General features: G+C 57.1%; 1 protein-coding gene and 1 pseudogene across 3 annotated transcripts; both read left to right on the top strand.

The window, feature by feature from the left end:
• The first annotated feature begins 887 nt into the window (after positions 1 to 887).
• Positions 888 to 5,324, top strand: LOC103876124 (annotated as a pseudogene). The gene has a single exon (XR_635215.2). The product of XR_635215.2 is annotated as an uncharacterized LOC103876124 (transcript).
• A 452-nt stretch (positions 5,325 to 5,776) lies between these two features.
• On the top strand, positions 5,777 to 23,753 carry RHOF (ras homolog family member F, filopodia associated). 2 transcript variants are annotated; one of them, XM_003907293.5, is made up of 5 exons: positions 5,777 to 7,072; positions 7,327 to 7,414; positions 20,461 to 20,570; positions 20,649 to 20,783; positions 21,970 to 23,753. In XM_003907293.5, exons 1-5 carry the CDS (start codon positions 6,935 to 6,937, stop codon positions 22,132 to 22,134), a joined length of 636 nt encoding a protein of 211 aa, XP_003907342.2. In that variant the 5' UTR covers positions 5,777 to 6,934; the 3' UTR covers positions 22,135 to 23,753. The 2 variants fall into 2 exon arrangements, with proteins under 2 accessions (XP_003907342.2, XP_021778746.2); XM_021923054.2 differs by having other exon boundaries at positions 7,291 to 7,414.
• The last annotated feature ends 294 nt before the right edge of the window (positions 23,754 to 24,047 follow it).

Genomic DNA, 24,047 nt, shown 5'->3' with positions numbered 1-24,047 from the left:
GGCGCCATTTCGCGCGCTGCCCGTGGCTGGGGCGGTGGCGGCCGCCGCGCGCCAGGCGGGAGAAGCGGCCGGGGGAGGGGGGCTGGGCGACCCGGAGGCCCACGCGGGCACCAGGAGGCCTCGCCCGGGCCGCTTCCCCCTTTCCTCTTTGTCCCGCGCGGGCGCCCGCAGCCGAGGGCCACGGGGTCGGCAGGGCCTCGAGGCCGCCCCGGGTCCCACCGACTCCTCCGGAAGCCGCGGCCCGGCCTGGCCCTGACCCCAGGCCGCCCCCGCTGCCCACCCTGCTCTGGGCGCCCGGGCCCGACCTCCCAGTCGCCCTTTGAGATCCGAACCGGCGCGGGACGGGGGGTCGCCCCCTTTGTCCCCACTCAGGTCGTGAGGCCCTCGGGGTGGCCAGAGACGCCCCGTTGGGTCGCCCAGGGCGCAGCTCTCCTGCCCAGGTCTCCAGGCAGGAGGTGGGGGAAGCCTGGGAAAACGGAGGGGGGCCCCCCGGATCCGCCGAGGCGCGGGGCTCCGGGCGAAGCCTCAGATCTCCGGCCCTTCCCGGGGAGAGTGCGGGCGGGGCGGGCCTTTGGAAATGCAGATGAGCCGCCGCCCGGGCCCGGGCTGAACCGTCTGACTCAGCCGCCCCCGGCCGCCCGGGCCGCTGGGGGTGGGGCGATGTCTGGGGGGCTCCCTTTCAGCCCCGGAGCCCCCGTCCACTGTGCCTTCGGCCGGTCACATCTCTCTCCCGCCACGCCCTGATCCGCCCTCCACCTTCCTCCCCTCCAGGTTCTGGGCCAGAGAAGGGGCGACAGCCGGGCACCCCCCGAATGGACAATTTTTCCTTCTGTCGACGGCAGGGGCAGGCCTAGTTTGACCCTGACAGTCCTCCCATTAAGGTAGGTGTGAGTCCTTGCCCAGACCGTGAGGGAGATTTGGGGGGCTCTGGCCTGCAGCCCAGGGAGGGCGGAACCCCAAACCCGCCGGGCTGGTTCTGCGGCCCCGCCCCCCCAGCTGCGAGCGCTTAGGGCCGCCTGCTGGGCCGCCAGGGCCATCCATCCCCGCCTGTCAGCTTCTGTTGTCAGGCATTTGGGGCGTGCAATTCTCTGCCGAATTTAGCAGCATACGAGAGGCTCCACTTGCAAGTATTTCCCAGTTGTGTGTTTTTCGGCGGGGGGAGGGCCCTGGGTGCCTCCTACTTCTAAAAGACACAGGTCACTGCCAGAAAGCCCAACTGTGCTGTGGCCTCCCAGCCGTCCCCGTGGGGCATTTGGGGTGACAGTGTGAGCCATCCTCGGATGTCTGGCTGCTAGGGAGGCAAAGAACAGAGATCCGGGGTCCCAGCCAGCTTTCTTTATGAAAGGGCCTTCCTTGACGCTTCACCACCTTCCTGGGATTCTTGTTTTCTTCTCCAGTCCCCAGATGGGCAGGCCTGTATATAAGCCTTGTGTTTAGAACCGGACAAAGCTGGATTTGAAACCTGGCGAGCCATTGAACAGCTATGGCCTTGCGTAAGCGGCATAGCCTCCAAGCCTGTTTCTCCATTTCCAAAAACAGGGCTAGATCAGTGATTCTTAGTCTGGAACCGGCATCAGAATCACACCCGAAGGGGGACTCATTGAAAATGGACCACCGGGCCTGGTGCCTGAGTGTCTGATTCAGTGGGTGAGTCCTGAGGACTGGCATTTCTAACAAGTTCCCAGGTGAGGCTGATGCTGTGGTCAGAACACGTTTTGAGACCCCAGCCTGGTAACACCTGGGGTTTTGACGCAGAAGTGCCAAGTTCCACGCTTGGCACATAGTAATTGATTTCATTCTAACACTAGCCGACTTCACATACTGAATAGTTTCCCATCTCAGTGTTTGAGAAGCTCCACAGCTGGAGATGGCGGCCCTTGGTCTCGGACCCCCCCATGTGATCTCTGCTTTGTGATTGCGTTGATGAACCATTTGCGTCCAGGTGCTCCAGATCACACCACTCCCCTATTTGGGAGGTGTGCCCTACTCCTGCTGTGAGGGCTACACTGAGCTCTAGGGACCTGTGGGGATAAACAGGGAGACCTTGCTAAAGGTATCTTGGTGCTAAGGGAGATAGTTCGCCGTGAGCTAGGATCTCGATAGTGCTGGTGACCTTGGGTGAGTGTCCCCCTTTAAAATGATAAGGATGCCTGCTGGAAAGGGTGGGTGGGAGGATTAAGTGCCTTAAGGAGGCCCTCCCAAACTTTTAGTTGGCCTTCCTTGTGATTGTGGTTATTGCTGGGAGTGGCTGCAGGGGGTGGGCGCTGGGCTGCCTCAGAGCTCCCCCGCCCCACCAGTCCACCTGCGGAAGCACGTGTCCCTGCCTCAGGGCAAAGGGGAATCTAGCGTTCCCGCTCCCCGGGAAGGCAGCCCATGCGGTTCTCCTCTCGAGTGGTTGAGTCCAGCTGGAGGTAGAGGCCTTTCCCCAGCCGCACAGGCTGTTCCATGGTGGGGTCAAGATTTGGGTCACACACCCATGATCCGGGGAGAAGTGACTCGCCCAAGGTCACAAGGCCACCACCAGTAGAGCCAGGATGGGGTTCCAGGTGGCTTGACTTGGCAGCCAGCGCCTGTGCCCATGGCACCCCCTCACCCCAGCTGTCTGGGTTATTTTGGGCTTCCTCCCGTGCCAGCTGTCTGCTGGCATCCCTGCCCAGGACTGTCTGGTTGGAAGTAACCGGCGTGGTGCTGTTGGCTCCTCCTCTGAGGGCCAGGGCTGGGTCTTCAATCCCCGATGAGCTGTCCTGGGTCCAGCTGGGAGGGAAGGGTGTTCCTGCCCAGACTCCCCTCTGCACAAGTACAGCAAGAGGGCGAAAGCACCTGATAAAAATTGAGGTTCACATTGTTAATGTCTCAAAAGCCTCTTCTATACTCCGTGAAACCTGTTTTACATTTGGCTCTGCAGAGTCTTCGCTGCTCTCTGGGTGGGGTCTTTACTCCCCACCTGCTTTGGATAATTAAGTAATTGACTTACGTCTGTCTCCCAGCTGCACCCTGGAGGGCTCCAGCCAGTTTCTCCTCTCCCTGGATCCAATCAGGGAGCTGTTGGGTGCTCAGCTGTGGTCTGGATGTGGTTCTCAGCGCGGTGTCGGGACCCACCTGGCTGGACTGTACCCCTCTCCCTGTGCTTTGGTCCCTTTTCTTTGTCCCCCCACCATCACCTCCTGGGGCAGGGAGGGTGGGGCAGTTTGTCCTCTTGCTGCTGTTCCTGCTGGTCCCTCGAGGGCGCCCCGCCCACCGGTCACCCAGCGAACGTAGGGCGGGGCTGCTCCTGGCGCCTGGCCCTGAGGCCTGCAGAGAGAGGGCCACGCCAGCGGAAGGGCCGGCCAGGAGGTGGCAGGACTTGCTTTACTACTGAGTCGCTGGCGTCCCCGCCTCTTCCGGTCCCTCCGCCCGGAACCCTAGTGCGGAACGTGACCTTTCGGACCCTCTGGGTGGAGACACAGCCTCTGCCTAGGCTGTGCAGTGAGGCAGCCCCACCATCTCAAGTCGCCTGGCCCAGTGGGTCTCTAGCTGGCATGTGACCTCCAGCAAACTCCTGCACCTGAGTGCTGGGAGGAGCAGGTCTGGCAATAGGCAATAATTTTTTTTTTTTTTTTTGAGATAGAGTTTCACTCTTGTTGACCAGGCAATGGTGCATCTGGGCTCACCGCAGCCTCCGCCTCCAGAGTTCAAGCGATTCTTAGCCTCAGCCTCAGAGTAGCTGGGATTACAGGCATGTGCCACCATGCCCGGCTAATTTTGTATTTTTAGTAGAGACAGGGTTTCTCCATGTTGGTCAGGCTGGTCTCGAACTGACCTCAGGTGATCCGCCCGCCTCGGCCTCCCGAAGTGCTGGATTCCAGGCGTGAGCCACCGCGCCCGGCAGACAATAACGTTCTGAGTTGTTGCTGAGTCTGGCTTTTGTGAGGGGAACTTTTAGCACTCAAGGAGTGGCCTTGCCTCTGGCCCGTCCCCAAGTGCTCATGGGCAGCCAAGGCCGGGGGACTGCTCGGGCTTGGTAGATGTACTTGCCAGGCCAGCTCCCGTCCCGGGGACCTCAGGGAGTAGCTTCATCCCTGAAGGCTCAGTGTCTCCTGCCTCATGTGGGTGGCCCCTCTGCAGGGTTCTCAGGCACCCAGGGAAGTGGGTGCCACAGCCTCACTGGGGCTGGCTGGGCTTTGCTCTGACAACACAGCAGTGGCTAGGCCCCTGCAGCTCTCCGGGGCTCGGTTTCCCTGTTGGCCGCACTATGGTGTAGGCCCCGGTGTGGACACCGATGAGCTGACCCCCCCCCACAAATACCATTCGGCCGCTCCCCCAGGCTTCAGTGACCCAAGAGCCCTTGTGTGAAGAACCAGCTTAAAGAATCTTTCTTGCCTTCTCAAACTCTCCAGGAATTCCTGGTGACTGGAAGGGGAGTGACACGGGTCCTCAACCTCTAGCAGGTAAGGGAGCTGCCTCCTGGGTGGGCGTGCCCAGTTCCTCAGCGGGCCCAGCGGGGCCCAGCCTCCGAGGAAGCTCCGAGCAGCTGGCCTAGCTCCGAGGTATTTTTAGCTACAGATCCAGCCCCTTCCATCACCACAACAGTCGAGTCCAAATCAAACGCGCTCCAGGCAGGTGGGACTGGGGTTCTGCCAGCCTCCTGGCCAGCAGGGGTGGGTAGGCAGACTGGGGCCAGTATCGGCTGTTCTGCCTGGGCCCAGGCCGGGCTGGGAAAGCACACTTGCTCTCATTTCCCGCCTCCACTTTCGTGCCAGCTTGTGCTGTCATAAGCAGAGATTCACAGCCCCATTTCTTGGATGGAAAAAGTGGACACTGAGGTCTGAGGCTTTTGAGGACAGTCAGGAGCCCCCCTTTGGGCTCGAGTGACGCACTCACCAGCTTCTGGTCCCCTTCCTCCACCACCTGGAATGCCTTGGCTACCTCCTGTGGTCCTAGGGAACCTCGGCCCCAGCCCTGCCTCCCCAGCCAGTCACAGCTCCTCCCTGGTCACCCTGGGGACCTCAGGGCCCGGCTGGTGGCTGTGCTCCTCTCCTTCTGTCCCCCAGTCCTATGGAGCCTGGCAGGCAACTCCTCCATGATCTGAACCCGGTTACCTTGACAGCCCTGCCTGGCCTCCCCTCTCATGGCCCAGCCACCCCAGAACCTGAAGAGGTTTTCTAGCTGCCGTGCGTTTGTCAGGCCGGGTTACCCACCCTACTTTTCCTGCCTGCCCTCCAGTGCTGCCAAGCCCAGTGTGCCAGCCAGCACTCAGCCTTCTGTAAAGGGTTCCCCTCTCCCAACCTGACCTCCTGGAAAGCTGGAGCATAACTGCCTCTCAATAAACGTGTTGCGAAAAAGGAGTGGATGAGTTGCTGTGCATTTGTCTAGGGGGTGCTTGACCCAAGAGACTCCCCTTTGCCCAGTGCCCGGAGAGGGCGTCCACTGAGAATCTGGGGTGCCTTCTGGCCTCCCCTTCCCAGCTCTGCCGTGGTCTTGGGATTCTGTGGGCGGTCGCTGCTGCCCTCTGGTGGTCAGACCGTGCCTTCCTTGCAGCGGCTGAGAACCTTGACCATGGAACTGCCAGGTTGGCGGTTTTCCTCCACGAAAGTGAGGTTTACATGAGCCTTGCCGGGATCTTGAAAACTGGGAGTCTTTGGGGTGGGGTCGCCAGCAAAAAGATCTTGAGTCCTGCCAGCCCCTATCTGCGGAAACTACGGAAGGTCACTTGCCCCCAACTATGCTGCTGTTGAGGTTTTGTTAGAAATGGGCTCTTCTACCCCAGCTGGTAGGATCCAACTCTCGGCCATGCTCCCGTGCCTATCTGCCGTGGAGCAGCTCCAGGGAGGTCCCTCTGCCACCCTGTACACTCACCTGGCTGGTGCAGAGGGCAGTCATCCTGCCCGGGGTGAGGGGTAAGACGAGGGGTGGGGGTTACAGGTGATTCAGCCAGCAGCCCTGATAGCACTGCCTACAGTAAGTGCTCAACAAAAGCTGTTTTCATCATGGGACGGGAGAGTTGGGGGGATTCCTGAGATGAAGGACATGTGGCTGCTGGCAAGGAAACGCATTTTCTTACATTTCTTGATGGGTGTGGGGTTAGTCTCCAAAGCTCAAGGAGAGGGATCAAGCTGACTTCAACTAGAGCTACTCCAACCTGCCCCTCCCTGACGGCGTCTTGCGTGGTTCACGCCTCTGGCTCCTGTCGGAAGGAGGCGCCCGCCCTTCGTGGTTTGGGGCCAACCTGCAGCCGGCGCCGAGACGATTGCCCGGCAGAGGGCGCTGGACGTCCACCCTGCAGCCCGGGGTCGGGGTGCGGGTAAGCGGAGCCTAGTTCCACACCCCGAACCCGCGTACACGCAGGCGTCCCTAGCCCAGGCGAGGTGGGCAGACACGACCCTCGCGTCAGCATCTTCCCTGGTGCCACCGCAGCTACCTCCTGTGGGGAAACTGAGGCCAGAGGCGGACATGCGCCAAGCCACGCCGCTGGGGCAGTGCAAAGTTGAGCTCTTCCCGGAGCTCGAGGCCTGGGGCTCCTCGCACCAGGTGCACAGCCAGCCAATCCGGGAGGTCCTGTCTGGCTGCGCCGGCCAATCAGAGGGTCCCTGCCGTAGGCGGAGCCTGCCAATCAGGGGCACCTGGAGTCGCTGGGCAGCCACGATCGGGTCTCGCCGGCGAGGGGCGCGCCGTGACGCGCAGAGGGTGGCGGTGGGATGGGGGTGGGAGCTTCTCTCGCAGCTGAGCCCTGTTTCTCCGGTGCCGCAGTATCCCTGGGACTGAGAGCTGAATACCCACACCCAGGGCTGGGACCTTAGCAGAAAGGAAACTGAGGCTGGGAGGTCGGCCGGGAGGCTGCCTGGCGGAGGTGGCGCCGCTCTGAGTGGGCGGGGCTAGTTCCGGCCCCGCCCCGCCCCCGACCTCTTGGCTCCGCTAGTGCCGGGCGCGCAGCCGCCAGTGCTGCGGGCTCCGGGCTATGGATGCCCCCGGGGCCCCGGCCCCGACCGCCGCCCCCGGTCCGGGCAGGAAGGAGCTGAAGATCGTGATCGTGGGTGACGGCGGCTGCGGCAAGACCTCGCTGCTCATGGTGTACAGCCAGGGCTCCTTCCCCGAGGTGAGGCCCGCAGCGGGGCTGGGGTGGGGGCGATGGACGCCCCTCAGCCTGAGCCCAGAGCCCTGACCCTCGGTCCCCGGCGTCGCGAGTACGGAGAGGCGGCCGCCACCCCGGGGCGCCCCTCGGGAATTCCAGAGCCCAGCGGGGTGAGGGGGTGCTGATCCGGGACGAGTGAGAGGGGTGGACAGTGGGTTTAGCTAGAACCTTGGCCCCCGCAGGCCCCACTAAGGACCAACCGACCCCCTCTCCCGCAGCACTATGCCCCGTCGGTGTTCGAGAAGTACACGGCCAGCGTGACCGTTGGCAGCAAGGAGGTCACCCTGAATCTCTACGACACGGCCGGTGAGTGCGCCTGCGCCCCCGGGGTCCCGGGGGTCCGCCCGCCCGAAGGGTTTCCCCTCCCGGGCGTCCCCCACCGGGCGTCCCCGCCCAGCAGCCTTGCCAGGGTCCTGGCCGGCTCTTCACTCCTGGAGGCCGCTCAGGGGCGCTGGCTGCGCGACCCTAGAGGCCAAGCCCTATATGTAAGTGGAGAGTGTGGAGGAGGAGGTGAACTCCGGGGCCACCCTCCCAGCTCTGTGCTGAGAGCCCACAGCTCGTTCCTCTCTTGTGGTTCTAGAAAGCAGTGGGCTGCTCTTGGGCCTCCCATGGTTCCAGGATTGCTGCGCTGCCTGCTGTGGTCTCTGCAGACTCTGTGGGCTGCAGATTTGAGCCCTCTGGTGCTCGGATTGCCTGGGCTGTGTGTCTGGGTCCTGTGGTTCTGGGACGCTCCTGGCTGCAAATCAGCCTGTGGCTCCAGGGCTCTGTGGCCTGCGCTCTGCAGCCTGAGGCTCTGGGGTCCTGTGGATGCGAGTTCTGTGTCTGCAACTCCCAGGATTCCACGGCTTGCAGTTGGTGGTTCTGGAATTGTGTGGCTACAATTATTTCTGTGCTTTCCCAGTTCCCTGGGACAAAACCAGACAGTGTAGAAAATGAACTGAGGAAGGAACAGAGCACTGGGGGCAGGGGTCCCACACCGGGCTCTGCCTGCCACCTGCAGCCCCCCGTGGGTGGTCTACGGATTTATGTGCAATTGCTTGGGAGTCGGTGTTGTGAGGGGTGGGGACGGGAGAAACGCAGTCAGTGGGAGGACCCTGACTCCCTTCTGGGCTTCATCAACATTGGGGACCAAAGGTTGACATCCCCAGGTGAGGCCTCACCCCACCTCTGTGACTCAGTGTTTAGTGACCTGCAGGCAACCACGTCACCAGGTGGCCCTCTCCTGCCAGCCAAGCCTTGTATGTGTGAGGTGAGGTCAGACACTGACGTAGGATGGAACCAAAATCCAGACACCTCCACCCCCAGGTAGACCTTGGAGAGGACCCGAAAAGGGGCTGTTCTAGCTCAGAGCCCCCTCCATTCCGACTTCAGCAGGTCCTATCATGGTCTCTGAGAAACCTGTCTTTGTGGGATGTGGGCCCTGTAGGGCCACCCCCAAAACAGGGCCTGTCTCTAGCCCCTGGTGAGCTGGGAGAGCTGAGACATCAGAGGAATTCCCGAGGCGTGGCCCAGAGGGTAGTAAGAGTCATGGTCTGGGACACTTTTACTTTCATGTTTCTTGTCCAGGAGCCAGGGAGGGGCAAGGTCATTAACCCCACTTTTTGAGTCAAGTGCTCCTGAGTGGAGACATTTACAGCAGCCCACTGCCCTGCAAGAGCCAGGAGGCTTTTTCTTTCCTCCTCCTCTGCCCTCAGGGCCACCCCTATCAGGTCCCGGGGTTCACTGTTCAGGGCAGCCTCCACATCATGAGAACAGGGATGGCCTTTCTGGCCTTGCCCAGAGAGCGATGCTCAAGGAACATGTCAGAGTAGATTGTGGTGTGGAGATTCTGGAAAGCTGCAAGGTGATGTAGGAAGAACTTGTGCAAAGAGCTGCTACCGGAGGGATGGAGGAGCGTCCCCTGCTACAGTTACCAGGAGCAGGCGACCACCGGCACTATGGGGATCCCATCCACGGTCCCATCCTGTTCCTGCCACCCTCTTTGGAGTCAGATCTGGGCTTTGACCGCAGCTCTATTGGCTACGTATCATTGGGGATGTCTGGGCCTCAGTTTCCTGATCTGTCATGAGCACTAAGAGGGTCATGAGGATTAAATCAGATTAATATATTATGTCCACCAACCTGCCCGACATGGTGAAACCCCATCTCTACTAAAAATCCAAAAATTAGCTGGGCATGATGGCGGGCACCTGTAATCCCAGCTACTCGGGAGGCTGAGGCAGGAGAATCATTTGAACCCAGGAGGTGGAGCTTGCAGTGAGCCGAGATTGTGCCATTGCACTCCAGCCTGGGCGACAGGGCGAGACTCCGTTTCCTAGCACTTTGGGAGGCTGAGGCAGGAGGATTGCTTGAAGCCAGGAGTTCAAGACCAGCCTGGGCAACATGACGAAACCCCATCTCTACTAAAAATACAAAAAATACAAAAATTAGCCAGGCATAGTGGCACACGCCTATAGTCCCAGCTACTTGGAAGGCTGACACAGGAGAATTGCTTGAACCCAGGAGGCAGAAGTTGCAGTGAGTTAAGATCACGCCACTGCATTCCAGCCTGGGCAACAGAGCATGACCCTGTTTCAAAAAATTAAAATTAAAAAAAATTAAAAAGACCCTTCTACCATCCCTGCCCAGCCCTAGCTCGATCCTGTGCTTTGGAATCTACAGTGCCATGCCCTGAGTGGCCCCCAGCCCCTGCTGCAGTGGGGAGATCTATCTTCCCTGGCAAGTCTCTTCCAAGCAGCAGAGAAGCAGGGCTCATGGGAGGAGGTTGGCCTCATAGTCTGACAGACCAAGGAGGGGTACCCAGGGAGAAGAAATCTGGCTGCTCCCTGTAGGGGGTGTCCCCCCATGACCGGGGAAGGCCTGCTCACAGGAGGAAATCCCCTGGTCAGTGAGTGCCACCAGGGAGAGCCCAGGTCCCAGTGCTTGTCATGGAGCAAGGCTTGGAAGGTGATGGAATGAATGGGTAATAGATCCGAATGCCGGAGATGATTTATCTCTGCCTGCAGGTGGACGGCTCTCGGGAGAACATGACAGAAAGCCATGGCCAGGAGGTCACATAGAGAGAGGCAAAAGGCCAAGAGGGTGAAGGAATGGCCAAGCCAGAAATGAGTCTAGTAAACGTAGTTGTAGAAAGTTCTAGAACCCAATGGGCTACACCCAGTGGCGGAAGGGGCGTCTTCCCAACTGGTGGCCACCAGAGCTGTGAGACAGGGGTGGCTCTCGGAGGCTGAATTTCTCCACACCCAGACCTGCCCACAGGAGCCCTGGTGGAAGGCCTGTCTGGCTGTCTCCATCCTGAGGAAGTAGTTACGGACACCACAGCGGAGGGTGGGCAGATGGGGTGACAGGGCTCTCAGGGCTCAGAGGGGAAGGGGCGGGGGCCGTGGCACCCACTGCTCTGTTGGCCTCACCCGGGCCCCGACATCCTCTGAGGCAGGAAGCTGCGGTGAAGTCTGAAGTTTCCTGGGCAGGGAGAGGCGGGGTGAGGTGGGCTGTGAAGACGCAGATGGGAGACTGAGCTTATCGGGGCCAAGGTGTGGGGTCCAGGGTTGGAGGGGCACAGAATGGGGTGGGGGTTGCCCTGGGAGCAGTGGTCCCCTTCTCAGCCTGAGATGGGAACAGAAAGAAAATTGGCGGGCAATGGAGTAGGAGTTGCTAAGACAAGGAACCAGGGACAGGTGGGCGTCGTGAGCCCCAGAAGCACCGGAGGCCTGGGCTGAGCCAAGGCTGGGGTCACCCAGAAGGTGGTCTCAACTCCCAGCTGGGGCTGCGCAGCCCCTGTCTTCCTGGGGAAGCACCCGTGGCCCCAGCAGAGTGAGTAAAAGTGGGTTCCTCTTCCCTTCTCACGCTGCCAGCACCCCTCCCTGACCAACGCCCCAGCTGGAGCTGGGGGCCACCTGCCCTGTGTGTCCTCCTGAAGATTTGAGGTCTTCTCTCCTTAACTCTGCCCTGGGCCTTAGAGACCCCTGGCCCTGGAAGCAGGACTGCCTTGGCAAAGCCTCATCCCACCAAGAAAATAGCCCTGTGTGCGGCATGAGCCTCCCTTCCCCCAGCCCTGCCTCAGCACCGCCCAAGTGTACGTCAGGACGATGGGCGGCTTCACGGGCCTAGAGACTTCCTCACCAGAAGCACGTGCATCCTTTGCGTATAATTCCTGGGTTTTTTTGTTTTTTGGTTTTTGGTTTTTTTTGGTGGGTGGGGGCTGTGGTTAGAGACAGGGTCTCGCTCTGTCACCCAGGCTGGAGTCTGTAGCATGATCATAACTCACTGCAGCCTCAGCCTCTTGGGCTCAAGTGGTCCTCTCACCTCAGCCTCCCAAAGTGCTGGGATTACAGGTGTGAGCCACCATGCCTGGTCTCCTGGGCTGTTTTTTTTTTGGGTTTTTTTTTGTTTTTTTTTTGTTTTTTTTTGAGACGGAGTCTCGCTCTGTCGCCCAGGCTGGAGCGCAGTGGCCGGATCTCAGCTCACTGCAAGCTCCGCCTCCCGGGTTTAAGCCATTCTCCTGCCTCAGCCTCCCGAGTAGCTGGGACTACAGGCGTCCGCCACCTCGCCCGGCTAGTTTTTTGTATTTTTTTTTTTAGTAGAGACGGGGTTTCACCATGTTAGCACGGATGGTCTCAATCTCCTGACCTTGTGATCCGCCCGTCTTGGCCTCCCAAAGTGCTAGGATTACAGGCTTGAGCCACCGCGCCCGGCCTCCTGGGCTGTTTTAATCTCTAAGCCCATCTGCAGTGGCTGGATGGGCCCCCCTGTGACTACGGGCAGGTGACATGGACCCTTTCAGCCCCAGGATCATTTTTGTAGAATGTAGAGGGTAATGGTATCACCTGGTGGCTGGGAGGCCCCTAAAGCTTCTGGGTCCAAAGATTCTGGAGGTTCTGACCCCCCACCATGCCAGGCTATTAACTTCTCCTGGAAGTTTCTGTTTCAAGAGTAACCCAATAGCCTTCTTCCTGCCTCCCAGCACTGCCCCCGACTCTGCCCCCACCCCCGGCCCGGCACCGGCACCGGCACCGCTCCGGCTCCAAGCTCCAAGCTCCAAGCTCCAAGCTCCAAGCTCCAAGCTCCAAGCTCCAAGTGTTGCCTCCCTTCTCCTGGGCTTTCACCTTCCAGATTAGGGGTGGGGTTATCACTGTTATCACCCCCTCTCCCAGATAAGGAAATTGACACCCAGAGAGGGAAATGTGGGCGTCAATTCGAGATGTGGAGGCTGCCCTGAACAGTCCCGCCCAGAATGTGCATGAGTGAATGGAACCTGACCCCCGACTCATATGAGAGAAGATATTTATTAACAGTACACTCCCCCATCCCCAAGTGGGCATGGGATTGGTGCACACGGAAGTACATCCTCTGCAGGCCTGCTCTCCCCAACCCCCCATGCCCCAAAGGCCCACACTGAATTCTAGGGAAGGCTGGGCTGGGCAGAGTCAAGCCAGGACGGCAACCTGGAGGAGGCGCTGGAGTCAGAGCTGGCTGCCTCTCCCTTCCCAGAGGCCCTCTTTCTTGAGAGGGCTGACATTTTTCCTCACCTGGTCAGGACTGGGACAAGTAGGGTGAGGATTCCTTCTGTTTTCTGGGGTAGGCTAAGAAAAAAAAAATACCCCAGCAGGGTCCTCTGTTATTTACAAAGCTTCCCCTTAACTGTGTGGCCTGGGGCAAGTCACTCCAGCTCTCTATGCTTCCGTTTCTCAGCCTGTAAAATGAGGCCAACAATAGTGTCTACCTTGTAGGGTTTTTGGGGGAAAGATGAGTTAATCCAGGTGAATGGCTTCGGGCTAGACCTGGCATATAACACAGAAGCCTTCATGGATAGGTGCTGCCAGAATCACAGTGGTCCACTCCTGCAGCCCCAGCTCCTCGGGAGGCTGAGGCAGGAGGATGGCTTGAGCCCAGGAGATTGAGGCTGGAGTGAGCTGTGATCACACCACTGCGCTCCAGCCTGGGCAACAGAACAAAACCCTTTTTTTTTTTTTTTCCGAGGCAGAGTCTCACTCTGTTGCCCAGACTGGAGTGTAGTGGTTTGATCTCAGCTCACTGCAACCTCTGCCTCCCTAGCTCAAGTGATTCTCCTGCCTCAGCCTCCCAAGTAGCTAGGATTACAGGCATGTGCCACCACGCCCAGCTAATTTTTGTATTTTTAGTAGAGACGGATTTCTCCATGTTGGTCAGGCTGGTCTCGAACTCCTGACCTCTGGTGATCCGCCCGCCTCAGCCTCCCAAAGTGCTGGGATTACAAGCATGAGCCACGGCGCCCGGCCTAGACCGTGACTTTTATATGAGAGAGAGAGAGTCGATACTAAACATCTTTATTATTACTGTCATCAAGGCTCACTCACTTTTCGCATCTCCATTTCACAGATGAGGAAACTGAGGCCCAGAGGTTAATTCCCAGCTGGGAAGGCTGGGGACAGCTTCCTGGAAGAACTGGTGCTTTTAGAATGGCCTGGCAGGCAGCTGACCTTGGGGACTGGTTGGCCTCTGGCTCACAGGGTGCTTGTCTCTGACCTTGACGAAGGCCCCCTCCACCACTTGGGCTCTCAACAGGAAGAACTGTCCCCGCCCAGCGTACCTCCCGGGGGGACTGCTTGAATGAACACAGGTCAGGAAGTGGAATGCCCTTGCCAAGGCTGCAGGGGCACCTAAAGCCGGAGAGATGACTATTAACCCTCTTCACCCACTCCTTCCTTTGAGCCTTCCTTCACCGAATGTGTGTTGCGCTCACCTGTGTTCCCAGGGGCACAACAGTGAACAGCACAGAGGTGGTTCCTGCCTGCCCGAGAGGCAAACAAAAACACCCAGAGAATTACTGTTTTTTTGTTTTTTACTTTTGTTTTTGTTTTGAGGCAGAGTTTCGCTCTGTCCCCCAGGCTGTAGTGAAATGGCACGATCTCAGCTCACCGCAACCTCAGCCTCCCAGGTTCAAGCGATTCTCCAGCCTCAGCCTCCCAAGTAGCTGGGACTACAGGTGCCCACCACCACAGCCGGCTAGTTTTTGTATTTTTGGTAGAGACGAGGTTTCACCATGTTGGCCAGGCTGGTCTCGAACTCCTGACCTCAAGTGATCCACCTGCCTCCACCTCCCAAAGTGCTGGGATTACAGGTGTGAATCACCCCGCCTGGCCCCAGAGAAGTATTGTGAAATCAGGTAGGGGTGAGAGGCATGAGTAAAGCCCCCGTCACGTGGCAGACTGCCAAGGAGGCTGTTTCAGAGCAGTCAGGAAAGGTCTCTGGGAGGAGGCGACATTCCATAGAGCCCTGAAGGAGAGGAGGGAAGGAGCCACACTGTTCCCTGTTGAAAGAACCTCCTGGAGGAGTGAACAGCAAGGGCAGAGGCCCCAGGAGAGGCAGGCAGGCTGTGATTGCCTCCAGCGCTCCGGGGCTGACTTCTTCCTTCACCCGCTGCAGCCTGATGCCTGCCCCGCCACCTCCTGTCCTGATGTCACTGCAGGCTGTAGTTGCCAAACCCAGTGGGCAAGTCTCAACCCTTGTCTCTGCTGTGTGTGACAAGAGTGGAACAACCTTGACAGACGTGGCAGCTCATGCCTGTAACCCCAGCACTTTGGGAGGCTGAGGCAGGTGGATCACCTCAGGTCAGGAGTTTGAGACTAGCCTGGCCAACATGGTGAAACCCCGTCTCTACTAAAAATACAAAAGAAAGCCGGGCGCTATGGCTCACACCTGTAATCCCAGCACTTTGGGAGGCTGAGGCGGGTGGATCACGAGGTCAGGAGATTGAGACCATCCTGGCTAACACAGTGAAACCCCGCCTGTACTAAAAATACAAAAAATTAGCTTGGCGTGGTGGCGGGCACCTGTAGTCCCAGTTACATGGGAGGCTGAGGCAGGAGAATTGCTTGAACCTGGAAGGCGGAGGTTGCAGTGAGCCAAGATCGCACCACTGCACTCCAGCCTGGGTGACAGAGTGAGACTCTCTCTCAAAAATAAAATAAAATAATAAAAATACAAAAAAAATTAGCCAGGCATGTTGGCACCTGCCTTAGTCCCAGCTACTCAAGAGGCTGAGGCAGGAGAACCATTTGAACCCAGGAGGCGGAGCTTACAGTGAGCCGAGGTCGTGCCACTGCACTCCAGCCTGGGCAACCGAGCAAGACCCTGTCTCCAAAAAAAAAAAAAAAAGAAGAAAAGAAAAAAAGAAATGAGAGAAGCCGTCCAGGGGGCTCCATTTTACAAACTTATCCGAGGTTTCACTTTCTGTAGTTTCAGTTACCTGAGGTCTGAAAGTATTAAATGGAAAATTCCAGAAATAATTCATACATTTGAGATCATGCACCGCTCTGAGTAGCGTGATGAGATTACACGCGGTCCCGCTGTATCCCACCCGGGATGTGATTCGCCCTTTCCTCTGTGTATCCCTGCTGGAGACACCACCTGCCCATGAGTCAGTCAGCAGCTGGCTCGGTAACAGGCCAGGCTGGTCTTGAACTCCTGAGTTCAAGTGATCCGCCCGCCTCGGCTTCCCAGAGTGCTGGGATTACAGGTGTGAGCCACGGTGCCTGGCCCCGTTTTATTTTATTATTATTGTTGTTAATCTCTTACTGTGCCTAAGTCATAAACTAAGCTGTCTTATAGGTGTGTACATATAGAAAAAAACAGCATATCTAGGGTTCTAGACTGTCCGTGGTTTCATACATCCACTGGGGGTCTTGGAATCCACCCTTGTGGGTTGGGGGGACTACTGTACCTGTTCGTTCCTGCCATAGTTGTAAAAGGGAATATGTTATGCCAGAACTATGAACCCCATTGTTACATCTTAAAGGACCAGAACCTATTTTTGCACAATACACGTTAGTGTGTATCAGCAGAAGGAACATCCCACTTGGAATTTCATGAGCTGGGGTTGGCACTCCTATGACTAGTCACTTTAGATCACTTTGGCCTCAAGCCGAGTCACTTCACTGCTGTGACTCTCAGGCTTTTCCTATGCAGTGCGAGTGTTCATCATTTCCCTGCCACATCTGGCTGTCATGTAAGGATTTGTTTTTTTTTTCCTTTTGGGGCAGGATCTCCGCCTGTCACACCAGGCTGGAACGTGGCATGATCTCGGGAATGCTGCAGCCTCCACCTCCCAGGTTCAAAGTAATTCTCCTGCCGCCAACCTCAGATGACTGGGATTACAGGCCACCACCGCAGCCCAGCCAATTTTTCTTATTTTATTAGAGGCCAGGGGTCTCACCATCTTGGTTAAGGCTAGTCCTCTCCGAACTCACATTCCTGTGGATCACCTGCTCGGCCTCCCAAAGTGCTGGGATTACCGTGAGCCACCCGTGCCCTTGGGGCCGCAAGGAGTCTCTCTCAGTATGGTGGAGTTCAGTGTGATCTTGGCTCACTGCAACCTCCACCTCCCAGGTTCAAGCAATTTTCCTGCCTCAGCTTCCCGAGTAGCTGGAACTACAGGCTCACACCACCACGCCCAGCTAATTTTTGTATTTTTAGTAGAGACAGGGGTTCATCATGTTGACGAGGATGGTCTCGATCTCTTGACCTCATAATTCACCTGCCTCAGCCTCCCAAAGTGCTGGGATTACAGGCATGAGCCATCACGCCTTGCCAAGGATTTCTTAATCATTTCTAGACTAAAGCACCCTGAAAACTGCATAGAGTATAGGATGTATTATTATAAAGACAGATGCAGAGGGCAGGCAGTTATCCTCAAAAGGGAAAAAATGTAGCCGTTTAATCTGGATGTTTAAGAATAAAATGCTAGGGAGAAAATGGTGAAAAGAGCAATGGGGGAAGGACCTTCCAGTCCTGTGGAACAGCAAGCACAAAGGCCGGGGCATGAGAGCTTCGTGGGTTTGAGAAACAGTGAGGTGGCACTTTGACTGGACTGCAGTGAGCAAGTGGGTGTGGCAGAAGATGAAGTCAGGTGAACCAGGGGAGATGTTTGGATTTTATACAAAGAGCAATAGGGGCCAGGCATGGTGGCTCATGCCTATAATCCCAGCACTCTGGGAGGCCGAGGCAGGCGCATCACCAGAGGTCAGGAGTTCAAGACCAGCCTGGCCAAGATGGTGAAACCCTGTCTCTACTAAGAAAATACAAAAATTTCATGCCTGTAATCCCAGCACTTTGGGAGGTTGCGGTGAGCAGATCACCAGAGGTCAGGAGTTCGAGACCAGCCTGACCAACATGGAGAAATCCGTCTCTACTAAAAATACAAAATTAGCTGGGTGTGGTGGTACGTGCCTGTAGTCCTAGCTACTCAGGAGGCTGAGGCAGGAGAATCACTTGAACCTGGGAGGTGGAGGTTGTGGTAAGCCGAGATCGTGCCATTGTACTCCAGCCTGGGTAACAAGAACAAAACTGTCTCAAAAACAAAACAAAACAAACAAAAATTAGCCAGGCGTGGTGGCAAGCGCCTGTAATCTCAGCTACTTGGGAGGCTATGGCAGAACTGCTTGAACCCAGCAGGCAGAGGTGGCAGTGAGCTGAGATTGGGACACTGCACTCCAGCCTGGGTGACAGAGCGAGACTCTTGTCAAAAAAAAAAAAAAAAAAAAAAAATTGGGGGGGCAATAGGGAGTCGTTGAAGATGCTTCTGTTGTGGAGAGGGGGGCAGGATAGGACTTGTGTTTTAAGATCCATCCAGCTGTCAGGTGGATAATGGATTCATCGAAGGGCTGTAGGCCAGGGAAGAGGGACAGATGAGGGCTTAGATGAGGATGGTGTAGGGATGGGGCGGGGGTGGGGGTGGGGACAGTGGCCAGCAGTAGACAGGGCCCTGCTGTCCAGTAGAACTTTCTGCAGTGGAGGAAATGCCGTGCACCTGCACCAATCATTGTATTGGCCATGAGCCCCAGGTGGCAGTTCATCACCTGAAATGTGGCTTGTGCAACTGAGGAGCTGAATGCTTCATGTTCATTCATTTTTTTTTAATTTTATTTTTTTCTGAGATAGAGTTTCACTCTTGTCACCCAGGCTGGAGTGCAATGGCGTGATCTCCAGTCACTGCAACCTCTGCCTCCTGGGTTCAAGTGATTCTCCAGCTTCAGCCTCCCAAGTAGCTGGAACTACAGGCACCCACCACCACACCTGGCTAATTTTTGTATTTTAGTAGATACGGGGGTTTCACCATGTTGGCTAGGATGGTCTCGAACTCCTGACCTCAGGTGATCTGCCCGCCTCGGCCTCCCAAAGTGTTGGGATTACAGGTGTGAGCCACTGTGCCCAGCCAATGTTAATTCATTAATTCAAGTTAATTAATGGGGCTAGTGGCTACCCTGTTGGATAGCACAGATTTAGGAAGATGTGGACAGAGGTTACCGAGAAGGGACAGCTGGGGACAGGAAAGGGGCTTGAATAGCATGCAGGTCAGTTTCCCAGTGTCTTACAAGGACGTCTCTAGCTTTGTCGGGGGGGGGGGGGGGGGGGGGGGGGGTGGTTCAGGTCTGAGACCTTGCTCTGCCCAGTGTCAGGGGACACTGGTATGGACAGCCCTCCTGGCCCAGCCGTTGCTGTCCTGGTGGCTTCTGTTCACTGAACACTCTTTTATGGCCCCGGGTGGCAGTTCATCACCTGAAATGCGGCTTGTGCAACTGAGAAGTTGAATGCTTCATGTTCATTCATTTTTTATTTTTATTTTTTTTGAGACAGATTTTCGCTTTTGTCACCCAGGCTGGAGTGCAATGGCCTGCCTTGGTTGGTGACAGCCCCATGAGGTAGATTTTATGATTTTCATGTTCCAGGTAGGGAAGCCAAGACTCCCACCGCTGTTCTGTCTAAGTCAAGGTCACACAGCCAGTGGGGGCAGAGCTGGGATTTGAACACGTGTCTCATCTGCCTCTAGTGACCTCACCCTTAAGCACTGTTCCATGGTGGAGCTGGCCAAGGACTTCTGGAGGTCCCTGGGTTGAGGGGGAGCCAGTGGGGAGAGGGTAGCCACACCCTGTCACCAGCAAAGCGGCAGGAGCAGACATGGCCTGGTGGTGCTCCGTGGAGAGGCCACTTGTCCTAAGAGGTGTTTGCCAGGGAGGGAGCGGAGGGCAGGCTGGCACCGCCCAGCACCTGCAGCAGCTGAGGACGGGGTAGGGGGATTCCTGGGCCTCCAAGTCCCTTGTTCAGTGGAAGGAAGTCGAGGGGTGGGGGGGCTGGTCACCAATGAGCCTGAAAAGCTCTCAGTTCTCACTGTGGGGATTTTAAAAAAATACCGGGGCATGATGACTAAGTGCAGTGTAGAACCCTGGGCTGGGCCGGCTCAACGGGGAAAAAAATAAAGGACGATATTGGTGAAATGGTCAAAATCGGACTATGGCCTGTGGATCGGATTAGAATGCAGAGTCCATGCAGTTTCCTGGGCTTGGGGCAGGGGAGAGAATGCCCTTGTTCTCAGCAGATGGCGCCAAGCTAAGGGGTGAAGAGGCAGGTGTCTGCAGTTACCGTGCCCTGATAGGGAGAAACAGAAGTGTCTGTCTCCAGATAAAGCCAGAGGGGCCGATGCAAACAGGTGGTGAATCACAGTCAGAGCTCTTCACACTCTTTGTTGCAATTTTACTGTAAGTTTGAAACTGTCAATATAAAAAGTTACAAAGAATTGCTTATAAAGAAGGGGAAAAAAAAGCAAACCCAACCAAGCTCAAGCCTAGATCGGTGTTTGGATTCAGCTCGTGTTGGGGCAGGGCCAGGCATCAGGATTAAAGTATCCCCCCAGGAGTATGCTCTGTGAATCTGGGTGGGGAGGGCGCTTAGGTGCTGTTCCCAGCAACCCACCACCCGCCTCCTAGTGCTTGCAAGAATGGGCAGGGAACTCAGCCGACTGCATCAGAACCCGAGAAGCTGGAGGTTGAAGCCAGACACCAGCCTCTCGGGACTTGGGGACACTGTGAGTCCACCCAGCCCCACAGGTCTGAATCTTTGGGAAGGGGAGGGTTCCAGTCTGCGCTCTGCCCCTAAGCATCAGGGCAGGGGGATCACACTGGCTATCGGCATCATCGCTAGCAGTTTCTCCAGCCCCAGCCCTAGAATCAGGCCAAGCTCTCAGCACTGCGTGGGTTTGATCTCGAGGATTCTTTACCATCCAGAACTGGGGGGGCTGCCACTCATGGGTTCTGTTGTTAAGAGACAGGGTCTTGCTCTGTCACCCAGGCTGGAGTGCAGTGGCATGATCACAGCTCACTGTAGCCTCGACCTCCTGGGCTCAAGCGATCCTCCAGCCTCAGCCTCCCGAGTAGCTGGCACCACAGGCCTGTGCCACCACTCCTGGCTTGCTGCCCATTGTATAGATGAGGAAATTGAGGCCTTAAGGCAGGGTCACTTGTCTGGCCCCTTCCCCTTCACCCATCAGAGTCCAGACAGGGAGGGGACGTCCCCTGACCCACCCTGCTCTCTGCTTTCAGGGCAGGAAGACTATGACCGGCTGCGGCCCCTGTCCTACCAGAACACCCACCTCGTGCTCATCTGCTATGACGTCATGAACCCCACCAGCTACGACAACGTCCTCATCAAGGTGAGGCTGGTCTCCTGGGTGGCGGCCCCACATCTGGGCCCGGCTGCACCCCTGATCCCCTGCCTCCTCCCTCCACAGTGGTTCCCTGAGGTCACGCACTTCTGCCGCGGGATCCCCATGGTGCTCATTGGCTGCAAGACAGACCTGAGGAAGGACAAGGAGCAGCTGCGGAAGCTCCGGGCTGCCCAGCTGGAGCCCATCACCTACATGCAGGTGGGCCAGGGGCCAAGACCCTGGGGCGCAGCCGTGGCTGTAAAGCCTCCCAGACCTTTGGCCTCTGCAACTGGGGTGCCTTAGCGGCCTTTCAGGGAGCTGAGGGAAGCAGGATTCTAAGAATAATTTCTAAATATTAGTATTGATGGCCTGTGAACCTGAGCACTTTACACGACTACTCTCAATCCGTAGGACTCAGGCAGGTGCTGTTCACATCCCCCAGTTTACACGGGAGACAATGAGGCCCAGAGAGGTTAAGCAGCTTGCCCAGGGTCACAGAGCTAGCCAGAAGTGGAGCCAGGATCCGGTCCCATGCACTGCGCTCCAAATTCTGTGCTATGAGCCGCTGTCCTGTCCTGTCCTGTCCTGTGCTGTGCTGTCTGCCTTGTTTGAAAGGGCCAATTGACCGTGCAACTCTTTGGGTGAGGCATGGGGGAATAAACAGAATAAAAGGGGCAAAAAGAAACTTTCACAAGAAATAACCATTAATAAGGGCAAATTCGGCTGGGCATAGTGGCTCACGCCTATAATCCCAGCACTTTGGGAGGCCAAGGCAGGCGAATCACCTGAGGTCAGGAGTTCAAGACCAGCCTGGCCAACATGGAAAAACCCCATCTCTACTAAAAATACAACATTAGCTGGGCATGGTGGCACATGCCTGTAATCCCAGCTACTTGGGAGGCTGAGGCAGGAGAATCGCTTGAACCTGGGAGATGAAGGTTGTGACGAACCAAGATCGTGCCACTGCGCTCTAGCCTGGGCAACAAGAGCAAAACTCCGCCTCAAAAATAAATAAATAAAAGGGCAAATTCATTTGCCTAAGTTGTACTTTCAGAGAAGAGAGAGGTGGCTGGAAGTCCTGTCTTGAGGCCTCCAACTCTTCTCACAGGCCTGGGAGACACACCTGGGGGAACCAACCCCGGGTGTCAGGATTCAGCCCCTCCCTGCCTGGAGCTGGAGAGAGGCCAGGGTGGGGGCCTGGACAGGGCTTCTTCCAACCTGGGGGATGCACTGCACTGTCCCTCCATTCCACCCACACTGTGAGGGCCAGCCAGGATGGAGGCGACAGGCCCAAAACAAGGCCTCCACCCCTGGAGAGTCCTCAGAACCAGTCCCAAACCCACCAGGTGGTTCCAGGAGACCTCCAGGGGCCCCTCACCTAATGCTGGCTTCTCCTCCCACCCAGGGCCTGAGCGCCTGCGAACAGATCCGAGCTGCTCTCTACCTGGAATGTTCCGCCAAGTTTCGTGAGAATGTGGAGGACGTCTTCCGGGAGGCCGCCAAGGTGGCTCTCAGTGCTCTGAAGAAGGCGCAGCGGCACAAGAAGCACCGGCTCTGCCTGCTGCTCTGACCCAGGGCGGACAGACCTCACGACAGCACTGACAGGGGCCCCAGGTGCTGACTGCACCAGGGAGGCTGCCCCATCCCGACCCTCCAGCTCACGGTGTCTGGGGCCTGCAGCTAGACTCTTGGAACATTCTGGAACTCTCTCCTGACTGGGGCTCTGACCACAAACTCCCCTCCAGGCTAACCCTGGGACGGGGTGGTGATGTGGGTACAGGAGCCAGTGTCTGTTCTCGGGACTCGGAAGGGCCCTCATCACAGCCACCCCCACCATGAGTGTCTCCTCAGTGCAGACTCAAGTTATGCTTGAAATGAAAAAGTCCATCTGGTGGTGGGTAAACGTGGACCTGGCACTGTTCCATGCAGGCGCCCCAAGCCTGCCCCTCCTGTGTCCCCACCTCCCTGGGCTCCCGAGATAGGCACCGCTGTATCCTCCAGCTCCTTCCTTCCTTCCCCCAGGAACACGGGGGCCACCGAGGGGGCTGGGCCTATCAGGAGAACACAGGCCGCAGCCCAGTGGAGGGGCTGGCACCCGCCCCTCCCATCTCCACCCCACATGGAAGACTTGTCTTCAGCTTGGCCACTGTCTTTGCAGAGCTGGGCACATGTGCCCAGGGGGCAGAAAAAACGGCTTCTCAGTTGTTAAAAGTATACCCTGGACCACCCATCTGACCATCTCTTCAAGGTCTCATCACCAGGACAGGACTGGCCCATTTAGTCCTCAAGCCTCGCTTCTACCAGCCTGTGGAGTTCAGGAGGCGAGACACCCCGGCCTCCTATGAGAACTGATGGGATCCACAGGACAGTTTCTCAGAACTGGTTTACAGACCACCTGTGTCACCAACAGCCAGATACCTAATCCCCGAGTCTCCTTTGGGAAGGTCTGGGGTCGAGGGTCTGGGAATTTTTTTTTTTTTTTTTTGGGACAGAGTCTCGTTCTGTCACCCAGGCTGGAGTCCAGTGGTACGGTCTTGGCTCACTGCAAGCTCCACCTCCTGGGTTCAAGTGATTCTCCAGCCTCAGCCTCCTGAGTAGCTGGGATTACAGGCGCGCACCACCACATCCGGCTAATTTTTTTGTATTTTTAGTAGAGACGGGGTTTCACCATATTGGCCAGGCTGGTCTCAAACTCCTGACCTTGTGATCCACCCGCCTTGGCCTCCCAAGTGCTGGGATTACAGGCGTGAGCCACTGCACCCGGCCCAGGACTTTTAAAACAAGTATCCCAGGGGATTCCGGTGCCTACCAGAGGTCACAAGCTGCTTGGCTCTGGAGTGCACCTAGGATTGGGTGCCGCCTAAGATGGGATAACGGCTTCAGGTGACTCCTAGCCTTCCCAGTATCTCTTGCCTCGGCCTCCCTGGCCCAGTGCTGGGGTGTCAGCTAAGCCTGAGCTTCCGAGAAGTCAGGTCACCAAAGGAAGAAGCCTTCTGAGACCCTCCCCACCCCACCCAGGTTCCCAAGGCCCTGCTGTCCCCTGGGGAATCAACCAAGGAGCTCTTGTTCTCGAAGAACTCATGGCCTCGTGATAGTCTAAGGTAGAGGTCCGAAAACTACAGCCTGTGGGCCACATCTGGCCACAGCCTGATGTGTAAATAAAGTTTTATTGGAACACAGCCACACCCATTCCTTTGTGTACTGCCTTTTCTGTGGCTGCAGGCAACAGTAGCTGCCATACAGACCACCTGGCCCATAAAACTCAAAAATAGCTGCCATCTGACCCTTTATAGCCAGCTAGCTGACTGCTAATCTAGGGCAAAAGCAGGGGCCTAAAAAGGGTCAGAAAGGAGACCACAATGAAGGGCAGGCATTTGGGAGTGGCGTGGCCTGTGGCGACTGGAGAGCAGGCATCCTGTGCCATGGGGATGTTGCCAGGTTCATTTTTCTAGGGAAAGCAGAAATCTGGATTTTTATGTGGAA

This window comes from Papio anubis, chromosome 9 (assembly GCF_008728515.1).
Source record: "Papio anubis isolate 15944 chromosome 9, Panubis1.0, whole genome shotgun sequence".
Taxonomy (NCBI): domain Eukaryota; kingdom Metazoa; phylum Chordata; class Mammalia; order Primates; family Cercopithecidae; genus Papio; species Papio anubis.
The sequence above is the reverse complement of the archived record's forward strand: the minus strand, read 5'-3'. Positions and strand labels throughout refer to the sequence as shown.

What these genes read in the sequence shown, in the direction of transcription:
- RHOF (XM_021923054.2), top strand. Translation starts at nt 6,935, where the DNA reads ATGGATGCCCCCGGGGCCCCGGCCCCGACCGCCGCCCCCGGTCCGGGC. An exon ending in GAATCTCTACGACACGGCCG is followed by an intron (nt 7,415 to 20,460) that starts GTGAGTGCGCCT and finishes CTCTGCTTTCAG; the next exon opens with GGCAGGAAGACTATGACCGG. An exon ending in AGCCCATCACCTACATGCAG is followed by an intron (nt 20,784 to 21,969) that starts GTGGGCCAGGGG and finishes CCTCCCACCCAG; the next exon opens with GGCCTGAGCGCCTGCGAACA.